This window comes from Balaenoptera borealis (genome assembly GCF_965194805.1).
Source record: "Balaenoptera borealis genome assembly, chromosome: 1".
In the NCBI taxonomy this organism is placed as follows: domain Eukaryota; kingdom Metazoa; phylum Chordata; class Mammalia; order Artiodactyla; family Balaenopteridae; genus Balaenoptera; species Balaenoptera borealis.
In genome coordinates this window covers 21,125,908-21,145,011 of record NC_138860.1, presented here as the reverse complement: position 1 = coordinate 21,145,011, position 19,104 = coordinate 21,125,908, and the positions used below count along the sequence as shown (strand labels likewise).

Below are 19,104 nucleotides of genomic sequence, written 5' to 3'. Positions count from 1 at the left end.
ACTCAAACATCTGAAATTGCCAGTAACACATAGGCTTATATAGAAGTTCTTGTTTCCGGTTCTGCCTAATTTACCTTGGCACTATTTTCACAGAAGTCAAATATTTGGTGCTTTGATCAAATACAGAACAAATTCCAGGGTTAGGGCCTGGACAACACAATTTCCACAGTGTAGACTGTTTGGCTTTACCTATTTATGGTTTTCAGATAGGAATTACTTCCTTACTAGGACAATAGCATAGGCAGAGAATGTAGTCAAAAGCATTAAACTAGGTATCAGAAGTCTAATTGTGTGACCCTAGGCAAGTTGCTAACTTTTCTGAGTATCAGATTCCTTGTCTATAACATTGGGGCTCATGGTAAAACTTCATAATGTTTCTATAAGAAGCAATGGGAGGGACTTCCCTCCTGGCGCAGTGGTTAAGAATCCACCTGCCAATGCAGGGGATGTGGGTTTGATCCCTGGTCTGGGAAGATCCCATATGTTGTGGAACACCACAACTACTGAGCCTGCACTCTAGAACCCATGAGCCACAACTACTGAGCCCGCGTGCCTAGAGCCTGTGCTCCGCAACAAGAGAAGCCACCGTAATGAGAAGCCCGCACACCACAAGGAAGAGTAGCCACCGCTCGCCGTAACTAGAGAAAGCCCACGCTTAGCAACAGACCCAACGCAGCCAAAAATAAATAAATAAATACATAGAAGCAATGGGATAATATATTAAAATGTTGCCCATTTATGTTGCTTAAATAATTAAACAGCAGAACTTCAGGCTCTTACAGCCAATAGGAATGGTTGATGGTACAAGAGTCTCAGCAAATCAATGACTTTGTCACAGAGGAGACATTTTTTGATAGTACCTCTACCATGGAAACTGTTTCCTTCTTACTAAAAGGTAGCAAGGAGGGTAACAGAACCCCCAAAGTGTGCTTGTGAGGTCAAACGTGCCTTCTGGAAGGAGACATTGAGAGCTGAGAGGGAGAAAATATGCCCTTGACGTAACATACAATCACAGCAGATGTTACAGATCATACACAGCAAACCTCCTGAATGTTCAGCATTTTGACTGATACAAGCAGTATAAATTAGGATCCTGAACATAAATACCATTATGAAGACTGCACTTAAGAGTGGATCCTAAGCAATTGCACACCGAAAGAGTAAGAATTCTCTGCAAGTACAAAAGCTCATTCCAGTTTAATTCTACATGGGATTTGAAATGGTATGGAATACATAAGAGGATGAATCAATGACATCAAACTAGAATGATTAAACAGAGAATCTAAATATAACTTGATATTTCCCTTAGTTCTCACTGATTCTCTAGAACAATGCTGTCCAATAGCAATATAATGCCAGCTACATATGTCATTTAAATTTTCTAGAAGTCACATTAAAATCAAAACGGATGAAGTTAATTTTAATAAATTTTATTTAATCCAATATATCCAAAATATTATCATCTCAACTTGTAATAAATATAATTATTAATGAGACATGTTACATTCTTTATTTCATATGATATCTTTGAAATCTGGTGTGTATTTTACACTTACAGTACATCTCAATTTAGGCACATTTAAAGGCAGCACAGCTCTTGAAAGCAGGGATTAAATATTAACACCAGATCCAAACCATATACTATACACATTTGCACATTATTTTGTATACATTTTAAAGAAAAGCAAAACTTAAAATTGTGTTTTAGGATTTAAAATATTTTTGGCCAACCTCTCTTGGAACTTCTGTGGAAAGAGAAAGAATGATGGTGATTATCTCAAAACCTCCAATTTTTTGTTTGCCATCAGACTTTTGTTATTTTGTTATCATTTATTTTTCATAATTACCTTAAACACATTTACTATTCTTGACAAACATAAACAAACCAAGAATGACATCTAAATGTGTAATAAAACAATTTGCACAAGAGCCCTTATCCCCTTAGGTTGAACTGTAGGAAAACACAGTTGCAGAACATGTAACTTGTTTAGGCAAATGTTTCTCACTAGAGCTCTATTGGCATTTTGGGTGGAATATTCCTACCAGTTGCAGGATATACAAAAATCCTAGCCCTGGCTATGAAATTTTAGTACCATCCTTAGTCACGGTAACAAAATAAAAACTGCCCCCATGCATCCACATCCTTCCCCAGTAGAAAGGACACCAACCTCCCAGTTGAGAAGCACTGCTTAAGGCTTTTGTTAAAATCTGATCAGTTAACAAAGCACCTGCGGTTGTGAATATTCTGTAAAAGAAACGAATTATAATATCAACCTAAGAAAAAAAAATCCCTATATATCAAAGTTACTTGGATCTACAAGGGAGATATTATATATATATATATATATATATATATATATATATATATAAATATATATATATATATATATATATATAAAATTAAAGCTAATACTACCTTACTAGATGTCTTACATGTCTGAATTTGAATTTTCTCTCCTCTGAGAGGGGTCTTATATTGTTCTACTTCCACATTCCCACATTTGTTCCCTCTTCCGCATTATCTTATCTTAAATTTACACCTGAATTAATTGTATTTTTTTCTTTGTATTAATAGTCACATCATGGATATATTTTGAATTATTTGGAATGACTGTAGAGGATTTTTTTCCCTTTATTCTTAACAAAAGAACATGCTTCTCAATTAAAACTTAGGAGAATATAGGTTGAGATGCAGTACGTAGAGTTATTTGGATAATAATTGTCATTAAGTGGGAATTCCCCGGTGGTCTAGGGGTTAGGACTTGGCTATTTCCTTGCCGTGGCCTGGGATTGATCCCTGGTGGGGGAACTAAGATCCCACAAGCCGCGAGGTGGCGTGGTAAAAAAAAAAAATTGTAATTAAGTAAATATACATCATCTTCATGACGGCTGATCTCATTTACCCCTTATAACCAGGTTTCTCCACAATAGAACGCAGTTACTCCTCGGCATTAACAGCTACCAGTTGTAAAAGCACCCAGGAGAAGCAATATAGTCAGTGACTATCATAATGATTGAGATGTATGATGATATCAGTAATTATTTTTAGTATAGATATCTTTTGGATACAACAATCATCACTAATATGATCATGTATCTTTAAAATTTTATGTATGTATGTATGTATACTAATCGAATCTCTGTTGTGAGCATAAACATTAATTGGTACTCTAGAACAACTGTTGGCAAACTATGGCCAATAGGCCAAATCCAGCCTGCCACCTGTTTTTGTAAATAAAGTTCTATTAGAACACAGACATTCTCATTCACTTACATTTATCTATGACTGCTTCTGTGCGGCAACAGCAGAGTTAAATAGTAGTGGTGACAGAGAGACTGTATCACCTACAGAGTCTAAAATATTTACTGTCTCTTTAGAGAAAGAGTTTGTTGACCCCTGCTGCAGATTGTAAGTTAAAGGTCAGCAAAAAAACCTACACAAATGATTTTTCTTTTCTTATGGCTAGAACGAATTTTATGGAATGAGATCAAGGAGCTGTTAGTTGTCTTGGGCCAAGGTCTCTTCCTCATGAAGGAGCATTTAGGACTGGAAATCTTGACACTGTCTCATGTCAGAGGTGAGAAAACCTGGTGAAGTTCATTTTAATGAGATTTAAGAAGTACCTTTTCTAGAGAATTTTCAGGTGAATCTAATCTTTCTAATTGGTGTCTGAAACATTCTTTATTAGATTGCAGGGAATCTAAAAGCTTCACGGGAATAATCGAAAGGTGTGTGGGAATAATATTGTCTAAATAAGAGTTTGCAGTTTTTAAAAAAATGTAATTCATCATGTTAAGTTGCTCTTTGGCACAATGCAATTGTAAGAACATCTTTTTGTTCCTTAGAACATGTTTTCTCCTAGATTGGAATCTAGAAGTCTTTGGTATGCTTTGCTTTGTTTTATGTTTGCATTTTTGTCATGCCATTTCTTTTTTTTTAATCTTGTTTATGCTATCGGTAGTATAGTCATTTTCTTTTTACTCTCTTCTCTCCAACATTTTCTACCAGGATTGTACCATGGAAAAGGAAAGAGGTAGGTAGAGGACAGAAAGATATCAATGTTAGTTCTTAACTTTCTGTCTTTTGTCTACTGTTGTCTACAGTTGTCTGATAATGTTAAGGTAAATTGGAAATATCTTCCCCATTTTTGTGGGAGCATGAATTTCTAGCCAGATAAAATCCATTCTAGTTTGGCTTTGGTGAAATTATACTTCATAGCAGGGGAAGAAATGTAGCCAGGCCAAACCTTTATACAATAAAAGTATGGCTATATTATTTTCTGTGTGTCCTCTTGGACCACAACTGTCATTTAGGTCAGCCTAGCCTGTGGAGTTAGAGCAGGGGCTTGAGTGAGACCAAGGATTTATGACACAAAAAGCAGCAGGAGAATTTTTCTCACAAGCCCATAGCTACTGCATAGTATTTATGAAGACAACATATAATCAAGTATTTCAGCATTTTAAGGAATCCCTGTACAAATTCTCACTAGACCCTTTAATCACCTGTACAATATTGTGATTCTGCTCAAATGGTTCACTTTCAGGGCAGGGGAAACTCAAAAGATTCCTGTGGGAGCCCATGCCATTATTTGTGCAGCCTTAGTTATGAACAAAACTCTTGTAATGACTTTAAAGCTGCTTCTCTTTAACTTTCACTACTTAGTCCGAGTTCCGTTCCCTGATGCTACGAAAAAAGTCTGACTCTTCCTTCACAGATGAACCCCCCAAATTTTGGAAATATTGTGTTCCAACGAGTCTCTGCTTTTCCAGGGTCATCTTCCCTAGAACCCCTCAATTTTCCCTCATTTCACATTTAACCATCTTACTTTCAACCCTTATTTCACAAGTTCATCAACGTTCCTCATGAAAAGTGACTCCAAACCGGTGCACAGAACCACTCCCGCTGAGAAGGAAAAGATATTCTCGTCCAAATTTTGGGGGAGCAGTCATTTAAATTCAAAGCTAAACCTTTAATGAAAAAGGAAAAAGATTTCAAGGAAGCAATTAACAGGCTATGCAGAGATTTATCTTGTTAGGGCCACGAGCCGCGCCTCCGAGGCTCGCGGCACGCGCCAGCAAGCCAAGCAGTAACTGAAAGGTCGTCGTACGGGGAACTACTCGAGTAAACTGACATTCTGCTATTTGGACTGTTACCCTCATCCAGCCGACCTCCCGTTGCATTAATCTTCATTTGCAACTAAAGTCTCCCACTTCCTTCCGCTGAGACAGACTAAGATGTACACCTGGCTCCAATCCAATGGGAAGGCGGCTGCCCACGGCCACTTCCGGGTCACTTCCGGGTCGAGGCGCCTCCAGCGCCCAATCGGGAGTTAGGGGCGGGGCTGCGTCTGCGCGCCGCCGTAGCGTCGGGGTCAGGTTTTGTACACTTCCGCTCTCAGGTCGCTAACTCCGCTTCCCGTGAGAGTTTGCTCACGCTGGTCCGGAGTCTGGAGACTGAGTTTGGTGTCGCAGAAGAACTCTGGCTTTAGGCAGGTAAGTCCCGCGGTTGTCTTCCATCTCGTTGCCTGCGTTCACAGTGGAACGGGAATGGCTGTAGTAGGTTTCACCCGTGTTCTCCTCATATTTTCTCCTGATCCTCTGAAACCTTGAGTTCTGAGGGCGAGCCTGGAGGGGTGGGGCAGCTTTGGTTACCGTGACAACTGCAAGACACCAGTTTAGGCTTCGAGAATTTGGGAAGGGAGAGCTTCTTCTGAAATGACTCCTTAAAATACGTGTGAGTCGGGTTCAAACTCAAGTGTTATTTCAAACCCGTGCTCGTAACCACAGAATTTGATTTTGAAAGGTTTATTCGGGTTGTGATGTGGAGAAACCAAATTTGAGGCAGGGTAAATAGTTAGAAAGCTAATGCAGCAATCCAGACACAGTTTGAAGGTGTCCCGAGCCAGGGGAGTGGTGTAGAGTTGCGGAGCAGAGAGAAGATAGGAGAAGTACTAGCAGGTATTACCAGCAGGACCTAATAATCAATTGGATATGTGGAAGGAGGGAGAGGGGTCCTGAGCATCTGGACGGTTAAGTCCAAACTCAGCTTGGCACAAAGCTGTTTTTGTAGATTCTTTTCCCGTCATCTGCCTTCCACCCCCCTCCTCCACTCACACCCCAAACTCTGTTCATGCCAAGTGTGTTTGGTGTTCTAGTTCCCAGAATATTGTCCTCACCTTTTTGTGACACTGAGCCAGGTTACATAGTTTCACTGAGCCCTTCAGTTTTTTTCAGCATGAAAATGGAAGAAAGTAATACCACTTACCTCCGGATTTCTGTAAGGATTAATAGCCCTGGTGTATAGAAAGGGCCCAATAAATGTTAACTGCTACTGTTATTATTTGTCATATTGTTTTATTATATATTATTTTGATGTTTCTTCCTCTAGATGACTTTTTTTAAACTTAAAAGGTTAGTATCTTATCTATCTTTGTATCTTCTTGAAATATAGTAGTAGTTGCAGTTGTCTTTTTTTTTTAATGGGTCATTCATTTTGACTGCTGCTGACATAATTAAATTCATTTCTTTAAAGGAACTACCAGGTACAATTAATTTTGTTGATCATTGATATTTATTAGATAAAAGATGGCTGTCTTTCTGTATAACTCAGAAGCCTGTGGATTAAGATGTACAAAAAGTAACTGATATTCTCAGTCTGGAATAGGTATGAGTGATTTCAGTGAAGAATTGATAAGGCCCACAACAGAGGATGAACAGGAGGAACCGCGTGTGCCCTCTGGTACAGGAATGTGTCTTCCTTGGCTCCAAAAGCATATAGAAACCATAGGTAAGTAAAATAACATATAGCCATTTCAGCTCTAATGCAAGGAGATGATAAGATTCAATATGGATACAAAAATGGATAACCAAGCTGGTTCAACTTTCAAAATAAGAATGTATGAGGATTTTTTTTAGGCTGTTAATAAAAAAGAAATAATAAAAATAGATTCTTTTTTTTTCTTTTAGAATTCTTTTCCTTTGAATTAATAACAGTCTCTATTATGGTAGATACACTTTTTTTTCCCCCAGTAATACTTACTGAGCATTTATTATATCCCTGGCATTGGTTAAATATTGGGGATACATAGTTGAAGAAGATATGATCTCTACCACTGAGGAGTACATACCAGAAGTTTCTGTTGAATTGCATTGAAATAAGCCCTAATAGAATTGATTTATAATAGATTTCAAGAAAGGAATATGTTCTTCTATTTTCATCTTATGTAGAAATAAACAAGTTTTTCTATGGAATAAATTCCTTATCAGAATATATAAAAGAAGCAGTTTTCTGTATGTTGGCATGTTGGGTTGTGTAGTCCTGGGAATACATTTGAACCAGCACTTTTCTAATTGCCCACAAATATATCTTTCTTAGCCTGGCTTTCTTTCCCTTGACTGAGATTCCCTGGCTCCTAGAGTTTAGCTCTTATTTCTTTATTTTTTAATCTAAATATTATCTCATTTAATTATCTCAGTAAATTAATCCTCAGTAAATCTATGTGCAAGGCATTTTAGAGATGAGGGAACTGAACTTCCGAAGAAGTTAAAATTCTTAATGCCGGTATCAGGAGTCAAATCCAGGCCTATCTGATCTCAAAGCCTACATTGAGATACATATATTGAAAAAAGGGATAATATATGTAAAGTGCCTAGCATAGAGCCTCATGCATGGTGAGTGTTGAAAAAGTAATAGTTTACTTCCTCTTTTCTCATTTTATTTTTGCTGAATTAATGTACATGGTTTGAGCCAGGTTTGAATGAATGGTACTTCAGAGGGCATGCTACCTCACCCCTTGTAGGGAACTAGTAATTTAAAGTTTCTGCTAGTTTTAAGGCATACCTGGGCATGTGTCTGTCACCAGTGTCCTATAGAGAGCTTGAGTCAGTCCACAAACAAGTAGGTTTAAGACCAGAATTTACATGCTTAGACATGTTTCATATAGTACAGATAGCTTGTTAAACCCCAAATACTTTCTGTCTGCAATGAGAATATAGTTGCAGGTAATACTGACATTGTAGTGGTAATTAACCATAGTAGGAAAACACAATTGCCTAACAATTATTTATTTTTTATTCTCTTAAATTTCTTTTGGCGTTTTGAAGGGTGTGTCCCCTAGAATAAAAACTTGGAAGGTGGGCACCAATCTGGAATAAAGCTGTATGTTGAGCACCTAGAATAGTGCTTGGCTATGGTAGTGCTCAAAAAATATTTGTTGACAGGCTGACAAGTTTCCAGGTTATTTCAAGGATATTAGAAATTAGGTTGATGGCACTGGTTCTTTATTGTACCTCATTCCATCAAATTTATTTTCCTTGACAGTTATTCTTAAAGTTTATCAGCAACAAAGAAGATTATCTTTTGCTCACGAAGGATGAAATGAGAGCTACTCCTGAGGTAATTAGGCTCAGTTGGAAGACAGGAGGGGAATTTTCCAAGGATTTATGTATCCTAGTCTAAAGTTGATTTCCAGTTTGAGCTGTGAAAACTTGAGAGGTAGAAGGGAGTCTGGCCTGAGATCAGTTTTCCTTTAGGTGAATAACCGAGGTTTTAGGGAAGAGGTATTTTGTCACTTTCTTGGCCTAGCTGCCTGGTGTTGCTGCTGATACTGGGAGTTTGGGTGTAGATCCTGTTAAATGCAGCTTCTAATTCAGAGAGGTGGGTGGGACATAGTATTCTGCATTTCTAATAAGCTCCCTGGGGATACTAAGACTACATCAGGAGCCCCAGGTGATTTGTATGTACATTTAAAAAGTTTGAGAAGCACTGGTCAAGAGAAATAGTCTTTGGGACTTCCCTGGTGGTCCAGCGGTTAAGACTCTGTGCTCCAAATGTAGGGGGCCCTGGTTTGATCCCTGGTCAGGGAATTAGATCCTGCATGCGGCAACTAAAAGATCCGGCACACCGCAACTGAAGATCCCGCGTGCTGCAATGAAGATGCCGCGTGCCGCTACTAAGACCCGACACAGCCAAATAAATAAATAAATAAATCTTTAAGGGAAAAAAAAAAAGAGAAATAGTCTTCTACTTTTTTTTTTCCTGAAGAATTAGGTACTATCTTGCACAGTTTTAAGGTGCCATCTAAAAATTGTATCATAAGTTTGAGAGTTGCAAAAGGCATAATTTTCGGCATATATTGGCAATTTTAAATGAAATTATCATGTGACTTAAAAAAATAATTTGGTGGAATCTAAATAATATAAGGATGTGATACCTTTATCATCCATTTAGTATTTATGAAAAAGCTTTTAATAGATGGAATTTTATATTGTTCCTTTTTCTTTTATACTTTTATTCTTGCCATAAAGTATATATCTACATTTAATTAATTTTTGTTAATATCCTGTAAGGTTTTAAGTATTCAAATCTCTTCTGGATTAAGAAATCATTGTAATTGATTTTTGTACCCACCTAATCAAAATAACATAAGTAGTGTTACAATTTTTGTTAAATTTTAAGTATTAAAGGTAAATTTTTATTGCTTATTTATCTCAATAAAATGGGTAAGGTTATCACTTTTTTCCAGTTCTTATATCTGTGGATGAATATTACGTATTCCTAGAATGAGAAAAGATTTAGCTTCAATTCTACTGTATTTTGTTTTAATTGGTGGAAATTCTGAGAAACTTTAGTCACATAAGTAACTAGCTGGCAATGAATGGAGTTTAATTATAGTAATGTATCATGTCTTTGGATTCTTTCTGAATTATTTATGAAAAAATTACTTAGTGATCTAAAATAAAAAATTATTAGGTTCTCCTACAATTTTGATAAGCAAAGAATTAAAAATCACCTGACTTGCAAATGGATGTGTTAGAGTTGTTCACTTTCTCAACACTAAACACCTGTATTTTCACCTTAAGGTAAAATATAATGATTTTGATCATGAAGCCTTGTGTATAGGCACAGTTTTCTAGGAGATCAATTTTAGGAAAGAGTATGTGAGAAAGTTGAAGATCTGCAAGTTGATTGCTGTAAAACTATCTTTGCATGGTACTTATTAGTCTCTGTGTACTCCCAGGGGTGAGGGTACCCCAAATGGAAGACTGCTGGCCTGTACGCGTCTTTAGTAGCGTGGGAAGGGAAGAAGAGGTGGCAATATGCCACCTGTTACTCATAACCGGGGTTGTAACTAAGCCCAAATATTCTTAACAAGAGGATTGTCAGTACTTTAGAGATATAAATGCTAATGTCTACAATTATTATCTCATTTGCATTTACATCACTGAGTTACTGGGAACTCAGTCCTTAAAAAATAAAAGTGCACCTCTTGGTGTTTTCAGAACACAGGTAGGTAAAAAAGACCATACTTTCCTAGGATGACCCTGATGATTTTTACCCATTCTAAATACTTGGGACTGTGCTTTTGGGGCCCTCTTTAAGAGAGTCTTCCCAGATTGTTTAGTGCAAGGATGAAAGGACAGTTGAATCAGATTTGAAGGATCTGGTGATCCCAGTAGCCCGAGAATGTCAAATTAGACATCTTCTAATTAGACATTTTTTTCATTTGCTAAAACTAGTTAAAATGGGTGGAAGAGTTTGTTTCAAATGGAGCCAGCTTTGGAATTGGGGATGGGTTGGGTTAAGTAATACCTACTGCTCTACTTGTTAAAACTATGCTTATCAGAAATAAGTTTCTTAAATTGTTGATTTGGGATCACTGTGGGTCAAGACTCTCCTCTTTAACCTTTATAGCGACTGGAGGAAAACAGGAGAAGGATTTTGCTCAGACAACAAGTGCTTGTTTAAGTCTTATCCAAGAAGCTCTGCTGAAGCACCAGTGGCAGCGAGCTGCAGAATACATGCACAGTTACTTTCAGATCTTGGAAGATTCAGATAGCAACAAAAGACAGATTGCACCGGAGGTAGGTAAGGTCTGAGTCTGCTGGAAGATAGGACAGAATCCTGGGTGTTTCTGCCTCTTGAACTCCACCCAGAATAGCTTTTGCTATTGGTTGATTTTACTAAAAGCTACTAAAAGTGGTTTTGGGTAGAGAGTTTGTATGAGGACATTTTTTTGCACACTTCTTTTTCCTATTATCATTTTAAAGGAGACAAAAATAGCTTTAAATCTGAATTCTCAGATTCCCCAATACTCATTCATTTAAATAATTCTTTCCCTGTGTCCTTATTTTCCCCTTTCTGTAGGACGTTCCCCATCTTCAAACAAACATGTTATTTCTCCCATTTAGCATCATCTCTTGACCCCTACTTCTTCCACAGGCTGTGCCCCATTTCTGCATTCTGCCTTTCAGCAAAACTCCTTGAGAGAGTTGTGTGTACCTGTCCATTCCAAACCCTTCCCAGTTAGACTACCCACCGGCCATCACCATTTCTACCAAATTGCTTTGTCAAGGTCAACAATGATCTCCATGTTGCTGAATCCAGTGGCAGATTCTCAGTGCTCATCTGACTTGATCTGTCAGCAATATTAAACATAGTAGATCATTCCCTCCTGTGTGACATAGTTTCTTTGTCTGGCTTCCAGGACACGGTACTCTCAGTTTTTTCTCCTACCTCACTGGCCATTCCTCGGTCTCCTTTTCTGACTGCTCCTCTTCTCCTTTGCTTTCTGACGTGGGACTACCCAAGAACTCTAACCCTTAGTTGTTATCGTTATCTGAACTCACTCTTGATGATCTCATTCAGTTTCATAGCCTTACATTCAGTCTGCATGCTGGCAATCCCCAATTGTGTATCTGGGGTCCTGACATCTCTCTTCAAGTCCAGATTCCTGTATCCAGCTGTCTACTCAACGTCACCTCTTGATGTCTAGTATCAGCTAGTATGGTATGTCACATCATAGTAACATATCTAAACTAGGTCTTCTGATATCCCTGTCCAGCCTAATTTTCCTCATCTCAGGTGACGTTTCCTTTATGTGTCTAATTGCGAGGGCCAAACTCTGGGGTGTTTTTTCTTTTATACCCCATATCCAAACCATCAGAAAATCCTGTTAGCTCTACTTTGAAAACACGCTCCCTGCAGTCTGAGTACTTCTCACCTCCTCCATTGCTGCACCTGGACTCAAGTCCCTCTCACCTCACTTAGATGACTTCTTACCCTCCCCTACCCCTGCAGTCTATTTTAAGCATAATAACCAGACTGATCCTTTTTTTAAAAAAAACTGGTTTTATTGAGATATATTAACACACCATACAACTCACCCATTTAAATTGAGCAGTTCAGTGTTTTTTCATATATTCACAGAGATGTGCAACCATTACAGCAATCTAGATTTAGAACATTTTTCATCTTGCCCAAAAGATGCCCTGTACCCACTTGTAGTTGCTCCTTTCCAACCCCCAGCCCCTGGCAACCAGTAATCTACTTTCTATTCTGGACATTTCATATAAATGGAATCATATAACATATGGCTTATTGTGAATGAATTCTTTTACTGAACATAATGTTTTCAGGCCTTTCCATATTGTAGCGTATTAGTACATCATTTCTTTTTATTGCAAAATAATATTCCAGTGTATGGCTCTATCTCACTTTATGTATCGATTCATCAGTTTTTAGACATTTGGGTAGTTTCCACTTTTGGTTACTATGAATAATGCTGCTTTGAACATTTATGTACAAGGTTTTTTTTTTTTATGTACAAGCTTTTGTATGGATGTTTGTTGTAATTTCTTTTGGGTGTATACCTAGGAGTGGCATTGCTAGGGCATAAAATATATGTAACCTCTTAAGGAACCACTAGACTGTTTTCCAGAGTGACTGCACCATTTTACGTTCCCACCAGCAGTATACGAGGGTTCCAACATCCCTACATCCTCGCCAACCGTATTATTGTCTGTTTTCTTGATTTTAGCCATCCTAGTGGTTGTGAAGTGGTATCTCATTGTAGCTTTGGTTGACATTTTCCTAATGATTAATGATGCAGCATAGTCCTTTTAAAACATAAGTCAAATCATGTCACTCCTCTGCTGAAAACACTGCAGTGTCTTCCCATTTCACTCAGAGTAAGAGCCAGAGTCTTTCTGATTGCCTGCAAGTTCTCCGTGCTCTGCCCACTCCCCTTCCCCCTTTGACCTCATCTCCTATTACTGTCCAACTTGCTTTTCCTTCTCCAACCTCACTGACCTCCTTGCTCTTTCTTGAACAACCATACTCCTTCCTGATTGCCTTTGCCTCTGCTATTTCTTTTACTTAGGAAGGTCTTTCTTCAAATATCACTGTGGTCACCCTCCTTCAAGTCACACCTTCAGTGGGGCCTACCTTGACTATTTAAAATTGCAACTGGCGCTTCCCTGGTGGCGCAGTGGTTAAGAATCTGCCTGCCAATGCTGGGGATACGGATTCGATCCCTGGTCCGGGAAGATCCCACGTGCCGTGGAGCAGCTAAGCCCATGTGCCACAACTACTGAGCCTGCGCTCTAGAGCCCATGAGCCACAGCTACTGAAGCCCGCGTGCCTAGAGCCTGTGCTCCGCAACAAGAGAAGGCACCACAATGAGAAGCCTGCGCACCTCAACGAAGAGTAGCCGCTGCTCACTGCAACTAGAGAAAGCCTGCACGCAGCAACGAAGACCCAATGCAGCCAAAAATAAATAAATAAATAAATAAATAAAATGAAATTGCAACTGCACACCAACCCCCTTCACTTTCCAGCTGGCACTCCTGATCCCTTTATTCTGCTTCATTATTTTCCCATAATACTTGCCAATTTAATTATTATATTTCTTGGTTATTGTCAGTCTCTCTACAATAGAATGTAAATTCCACAAGGGCAAGGATATAGAACAGTGCCTGGCATATATTGTTAAATTTATTCTGTAAACACTTTATCCACAAATAACTTCACATGAATATCTCAAGTAACTTTTACTATTACAGTAACCATTGCATCAGTTAGATATTTAATAGAGCCAAAAAATATTAAAGAAAAAAATTTAACCATTGATTGAAAGTTTAGTTAATGGACTAAAGTTATATAGATCTGTAAAACATTGGGCAAGTTACAGTCTCTTTTGGTCCAGAGTTTGTTTTACAAAATGAAAGAATTAAATCAGTGGTTTCCAGACACTTGTTTGGGCTCTGTTTAAATCACATGGGGCTTTTGTTTAAAGTATAGATTCCTGTGCTGCACTCCAGTTCTACTGAACTGAAGTCTGAATCCCTAGAATATTTATTTTTTAGTGGTGTCCCAGGTAATTCTTACATACAACAAGGTTTAAGAACCACTGTGATAGGATAATCTCCACATTTTCTGTAAGCATCAGAATACTGCAATTTGGTGTTCTGTAAATGAAATCTTGATCTTTCTGAGTTGGGAAGATGAGTATTATGATTACTCAAAACAATCAGTATGTATGTTCAGAGAAAGAATTGATTTAAAATCCACTTAAATTTACTTTGAAGTCACTATTATTGAAGTACTTTAAATTGGGGTAAGAGAATAGACCATGCAAAAGAAGAGCTCCAAGTTCTGTCACCAAAGTTTTGGTGCTCCGGGGCAAAAATATTTTTATTAAAATTTGTCCATAGCTGATGAAAATTCTTAAATTGGAGCTCTAAATATAGACTAAATATATGTCAATAGTTGTAGAACTTGATGGGATCTCAAGAAACATCTAGTCCATAGCTCTCATTTGGTAGATAATAAATATGAGGCTGAGAGCAGTGAAGAAGCCAATATTAATAGAACCCAAGTTTTCTGACATTAATATTCTTCCTGCTATACTAGTTAAAAATGTTATTTTCAATATGTATCTTAACTGCTTACCTTCTTTAGACTACTAACTACTATTATAGTTACCTGGTATTTTTATTTAGTCAACAGAAAAGATTTTTATCCCATAAGATATAATATTAGTTTCACTGGGTAAAGTACAGTAAAATGTTGACGGTAGTGGTGTCTAGAAAAAGGAACTATAGGTGGTTTTTTTAACGTTGTAATCAGAAAAAAAGAGCTTTCTTAGATATTGGTTTAGGCAAGGATTTTACAGTTTTGTTAGTAATTTCTGTTTTGACAGATTATTTGGAGGCTTGGAAGTGAAATTCTTTATTATCATCCCAAAAGCAATGTGGAGACTTTCAATACCTTTGCTGACCGGATGAAAAATATTGGTGTCATGAATTACCTGAAGGTGAGTATATAGGTTTTGTGAATTTACATCTGTGGCATTCATTTCTAAAAATTGCTTGTCTCAGTGATGAGGTAGGTAATAATGTAAAAAGCATGAGAAAAGGGGTAAGACACCTGGGTCAATAAGAGAAGCTGAAAGAAAGCAGCATCGTGAGAACCATTTACTTCTCCATTTCCTGTTGCCTACCACGTTGTCTGAGTGAAAGTATCTTCTCTTTGTGTATCTCTGGCTGCCAGAATCAGTCCTTCAGAGATGGCAGTAGTGCGTCATTATGATGATGGGCCAAATTCTAATATGTTTACTTAAGTCAGTTGAGGTCTCTGAGAATTGATGCTTTTGGAAAAGGGAAACAGCTAAACAAATTGGGAATTTGAATACTTAAGAAAAAAATTGTTTCCAGCTTTGTTGAGATATAATTGACATATATCATGTAAGTTTAAGGTGTAAAATGTGATGATTTGATGCATGGATATATTGCCAAATGTTTACCATAATGAGGTAGTTAACGCCTCCATCCCCTCACATAATTACCATTTTGTTGTTGTTGTTATGGTGAGAAGGTTAAAGCTCTATCCTCATAGCAGTTTTCAAGTTAACAGTGCTATAGTCACCATGCTGTACATTAGATCCTCAGACTTACTCATCTTATGAATGAAAGTTTGTGTCCTTTGACCAACATTTCCCCATTTTCTCCACCCCTCAGCCTGTGGCAGCCAGCATTTTACTCTGTTTCTATGGGTCGGATGTTTTTAGATTCCACATAAAAGTGAGATCATACAATATTACGATTTTCTGTCTGACTTATTTCACTAAGCATAATGCCCTCAGAGCCCACCCATGTAGTCACAGATGGCAAGATTTCATTCTTTTGTGTGGCTGAATAATATTCCATCGTGTGTGTGTGTGTGTGTGTGTGTGTGTAACATTTTCCTTATCCATTCATCCATCAGTGCTCACTTAGATTCCTTCCATGTCTGGGCTTTTGTGAATAGTGCTGCAGTGAACATGGGAGTGCAGGTATCTTGTCGAGTTAGTGATTTCACCTTTGGATATATATGCAAAAGTGGATTGCTGAATCATATGGTAGATCTACTTTTAATTTGTTTGAGGAACCTCCATACCATTCTCCATAGTGGCTGGACCACTTTACATTCTGAAGACAGTGTACACCAGCAGTGTACAAAGGTTCCCGTTTATCCACATCCTCACCAACACTTGTTATCTCTTGTCTTTTTGATGCTAGCCATTCTGACAGGTGTGAGGTGATGTCTCATTGTAGTTTTGATTTGTATTTCCCTGACAGTGATGTTGAGCACCTTTTCATGTACTTGTTGGCCATTTGTGTATCTTCTTTGGAAAAATGTCTGTTCAAGTCCTCTGCCCATTTTTAATTGTAATGTGTTTTTTGTTGTGTTTGCTATTGAGTTGTATGAATTCTTTATATATTTTGGGTATTAACCCCTTATCAGATACTTGATTTGCAAATATTCTCTCCCGTTCAGTAGGCTGCATTTTCATTTTGTTGATGGTTTCTTTTGCTGTGCAGAAGCATTTTAGTTTGATGTAGTCCCACTTGTTTATTCTTGCTTTTATTACTTGTGCTTTTGGTGTCACACCCTAAAAAATCATTGCCAAGACCAATATCAAGGAATTTTTTTCTCTGTTTTCTTCTAAGAGTTTTATAGTTTCAGATCTTGCCTTTAAGTCCTTAATCCATTTTGAGTTAAGTTTTGTGAGTGGTGTAAGTTAGGGGTCCAGTTTCATTCTTTTGCATGTAAATATCTAGTTTTCCCAACAACATTCATTGAAGAGACTGTCCTTTGCCATTTGAGTATTCTTGGCTCCCTTGTCAAATATTAGTTGACGATATATGGATGGGTTTATTTCTGGACTTCCAGTTCTGTTCCACTTGTCTGATGTGTCTGTTTTTATGCCAGTACCATCCTGTTTTGATTACTGTAGCTTGGTAATATAGATTGAAATCAGGAAATGTGATACCTGCAGCTTTGTTCTTTCTCAAGGTTGTTTTGGCTATTCAGGGTCTTTTGTGGTTCCATACAAATTGTAGGATTATTTTTTTCTATTTTTGTAAAAAATGCCATTGGTATTTTGATAGGGATTGCATTGAATCTACAGATGGCTTTGGGTAGTGAGGACATTTTCACAATATTGACTCTTCTGATCCATGTGTGAAAATGTTTCAATGTTTCTAATGTTTAGGTGGAACTTTCTCCTTTAATAAAAGCCTTATCCAAAAGAATTGATACACTCCAAAATGTTATGACATCTCCCTCTGTCTAGTATATATGAGACTAAAAGCACTTTCTCAATAAAGTTTTTAAGTGCTTTGCTTTTTAATTTTTTTTCAGTGCCTCTAAACAAAGCTTTATTGGAACATTGCCACACTCATTCATTTCCATATTGTGAGTAGCTGCTTTTAGTAGGACAATGGCAGAGTTGTGGTAGAGACCATATGGCCTGCAAAGCCTAAAATATTTACCCTCTGGTTTTTTGTTTTTACTTTTCCTATTTTCCAAATATTTTTAAATTGCTGTAAAATATGTATAACATAAAATGTGGTATTCTAACCATTTTTAAGTGTGTAATTCAGTGGCATTAATTACATTCACATTGTTGTGTAACCCTCACCAGTATTTCCAAAACTTTTGCATCACCCCAAATAGAAACTCTGTACCCATTAAGCAATAACTCCTCATTCCCTCCTCCTCCCAGGCCCTGGTAACCTCTGATCTGTTTTCTATGTCTATGCATTTGCCTATTCTAGGTATTTCATATAAGTGGAATTGTATAATACGTCCTTTTATGTTTTGCTGTTTCGCTTAGCATAATGTTTTCAAGATTTATCCATGTGTTGGCATGTATCAGACTTTATCCCTTTTTATGGCTCAATACAATACAATATTCTATTGTATGTATCTATGAAATTTTGTTTATCCTTTCATCTCTTGTTTGGTTGTTTCCACCTTTTGGCTATTGTGAATAACACTGCAGTGAACATTGGCATGCAAGTATCTATTTGAGTTCCTGCTTTCAATTCCTTTGGATATATACCTAGGACTAGAATTGCTGGGTCATATTTTTTGTCATATATACAAATACATATATATATATATATATATATATATAAAGTATGTATGAACATATAATTCTATGTTTAACTTTTTTAGGAATCACCAAAATGTTTCCTATAGTGGCTGTAGCATTTTGTGTTCCCACTGCTCTCTAATTTTGAAAAATGATTTACCTAGTTTAGGATTCTTTTCAGATTTTATTAATTTAGGAAAAATTTTTTGCTTCTCTTATGTGCCAGGTTCTCCCTTATGATCTTATTTTCTGGTAGACCACATACATTATAAGTAGAAACTAAATGGAGGCAGCATATGGTTCTACTTTAGGAAGAATTTTGTAAGTGAACAATTGGAAAAAGGGAATGGCCTGCCTTGGTGTTGTGTGCTCCCATTTTCTTCTTTCAGGGAGAAACTGGATAGCCATTTGATTGGAGAGGGAAGGTAGAGTTTTAAGTAAATTATTGGTTAGATCCTTTTAAGCTCATAGAATCTACTCAGTTGAAGTAAAGAAACCTGAGAGGAACCTTATTTCATACTCTGGAGTCTGAGGGTGGTAGTTAGGATAGGCAATTAAACATGTTTTGCTGTTAATAATTTTAAAAACACTTGCTGCTGTTTTCCAGACAATGTGCTAGCCATGGTTCTTGCAGTAGGGGGAGACAGGCATGTAAATGGAATAAATGGTTATGGGTGCCATAGTAGAAATGTACTGTACGGTGAGAAGACAAAGTGGAAAATGGTCGGCTCTCTGGAATTTTGGAAAGGGCTGGGATTGAATGAGTGGGGGAGTCGGAAAAGAAAGGAAATGAGGCTTGAGATGAGTCTGATAAAGCTAGTGGGTATTCACAGTGCATACTGTGGGAAAGAGTAGTCTAGCATGGCAGGGGGTAATAAAGAGTTTAATAGCTCTGTGTCTAATG

The 19,104-nt window shown here is 37.5% G+C and overlaps 1 protein-coding gene across 8 annotated transcripts in view; it reads left to right on the top strand.

Moving 5' to 3' along the window:
- The first annotated feature begins 5,263 nt into the window (after positions 1-5,263).
- The window catches only part of TAF1A (TATA-box binding protein associated factor, RNA polymerase I subunit A), a 34,304-nt gene continuing 20,463 nt past the window's right edge, over positions 5,264-19,104 (top strand). Inside the window, exons 1-4 of one of the 8 annotated variants that reach the window (XR_014233151.1) lie at positions 5,264-5,493; positions 6,655-6,787; positions 10,694-10,863; positions 14,982-15,095. Coding sequence is in view for 6 of the 8 variants with exons in the window: in XM_082349556.1 (XP_082205682.1) it covers positions 6,667-6,787; positions 10,694-10,863; positions 14,982-15,095 (405 nt within the window). In the remaining 2 variants the exon portion in view is untranslated. Of the gene's footprint in view, positions 5,494-6,578; positions 6,788-8,320; positions 8,396-10,693; positions 10,864-14,963; positions 15,096-19,104 lie in introns of those variants that run through there. The other 7 variants (XR_014233152.1, XM_082349556.1, XM_082349554.1 and 4 more) reach the window with 7 other exon arrangements.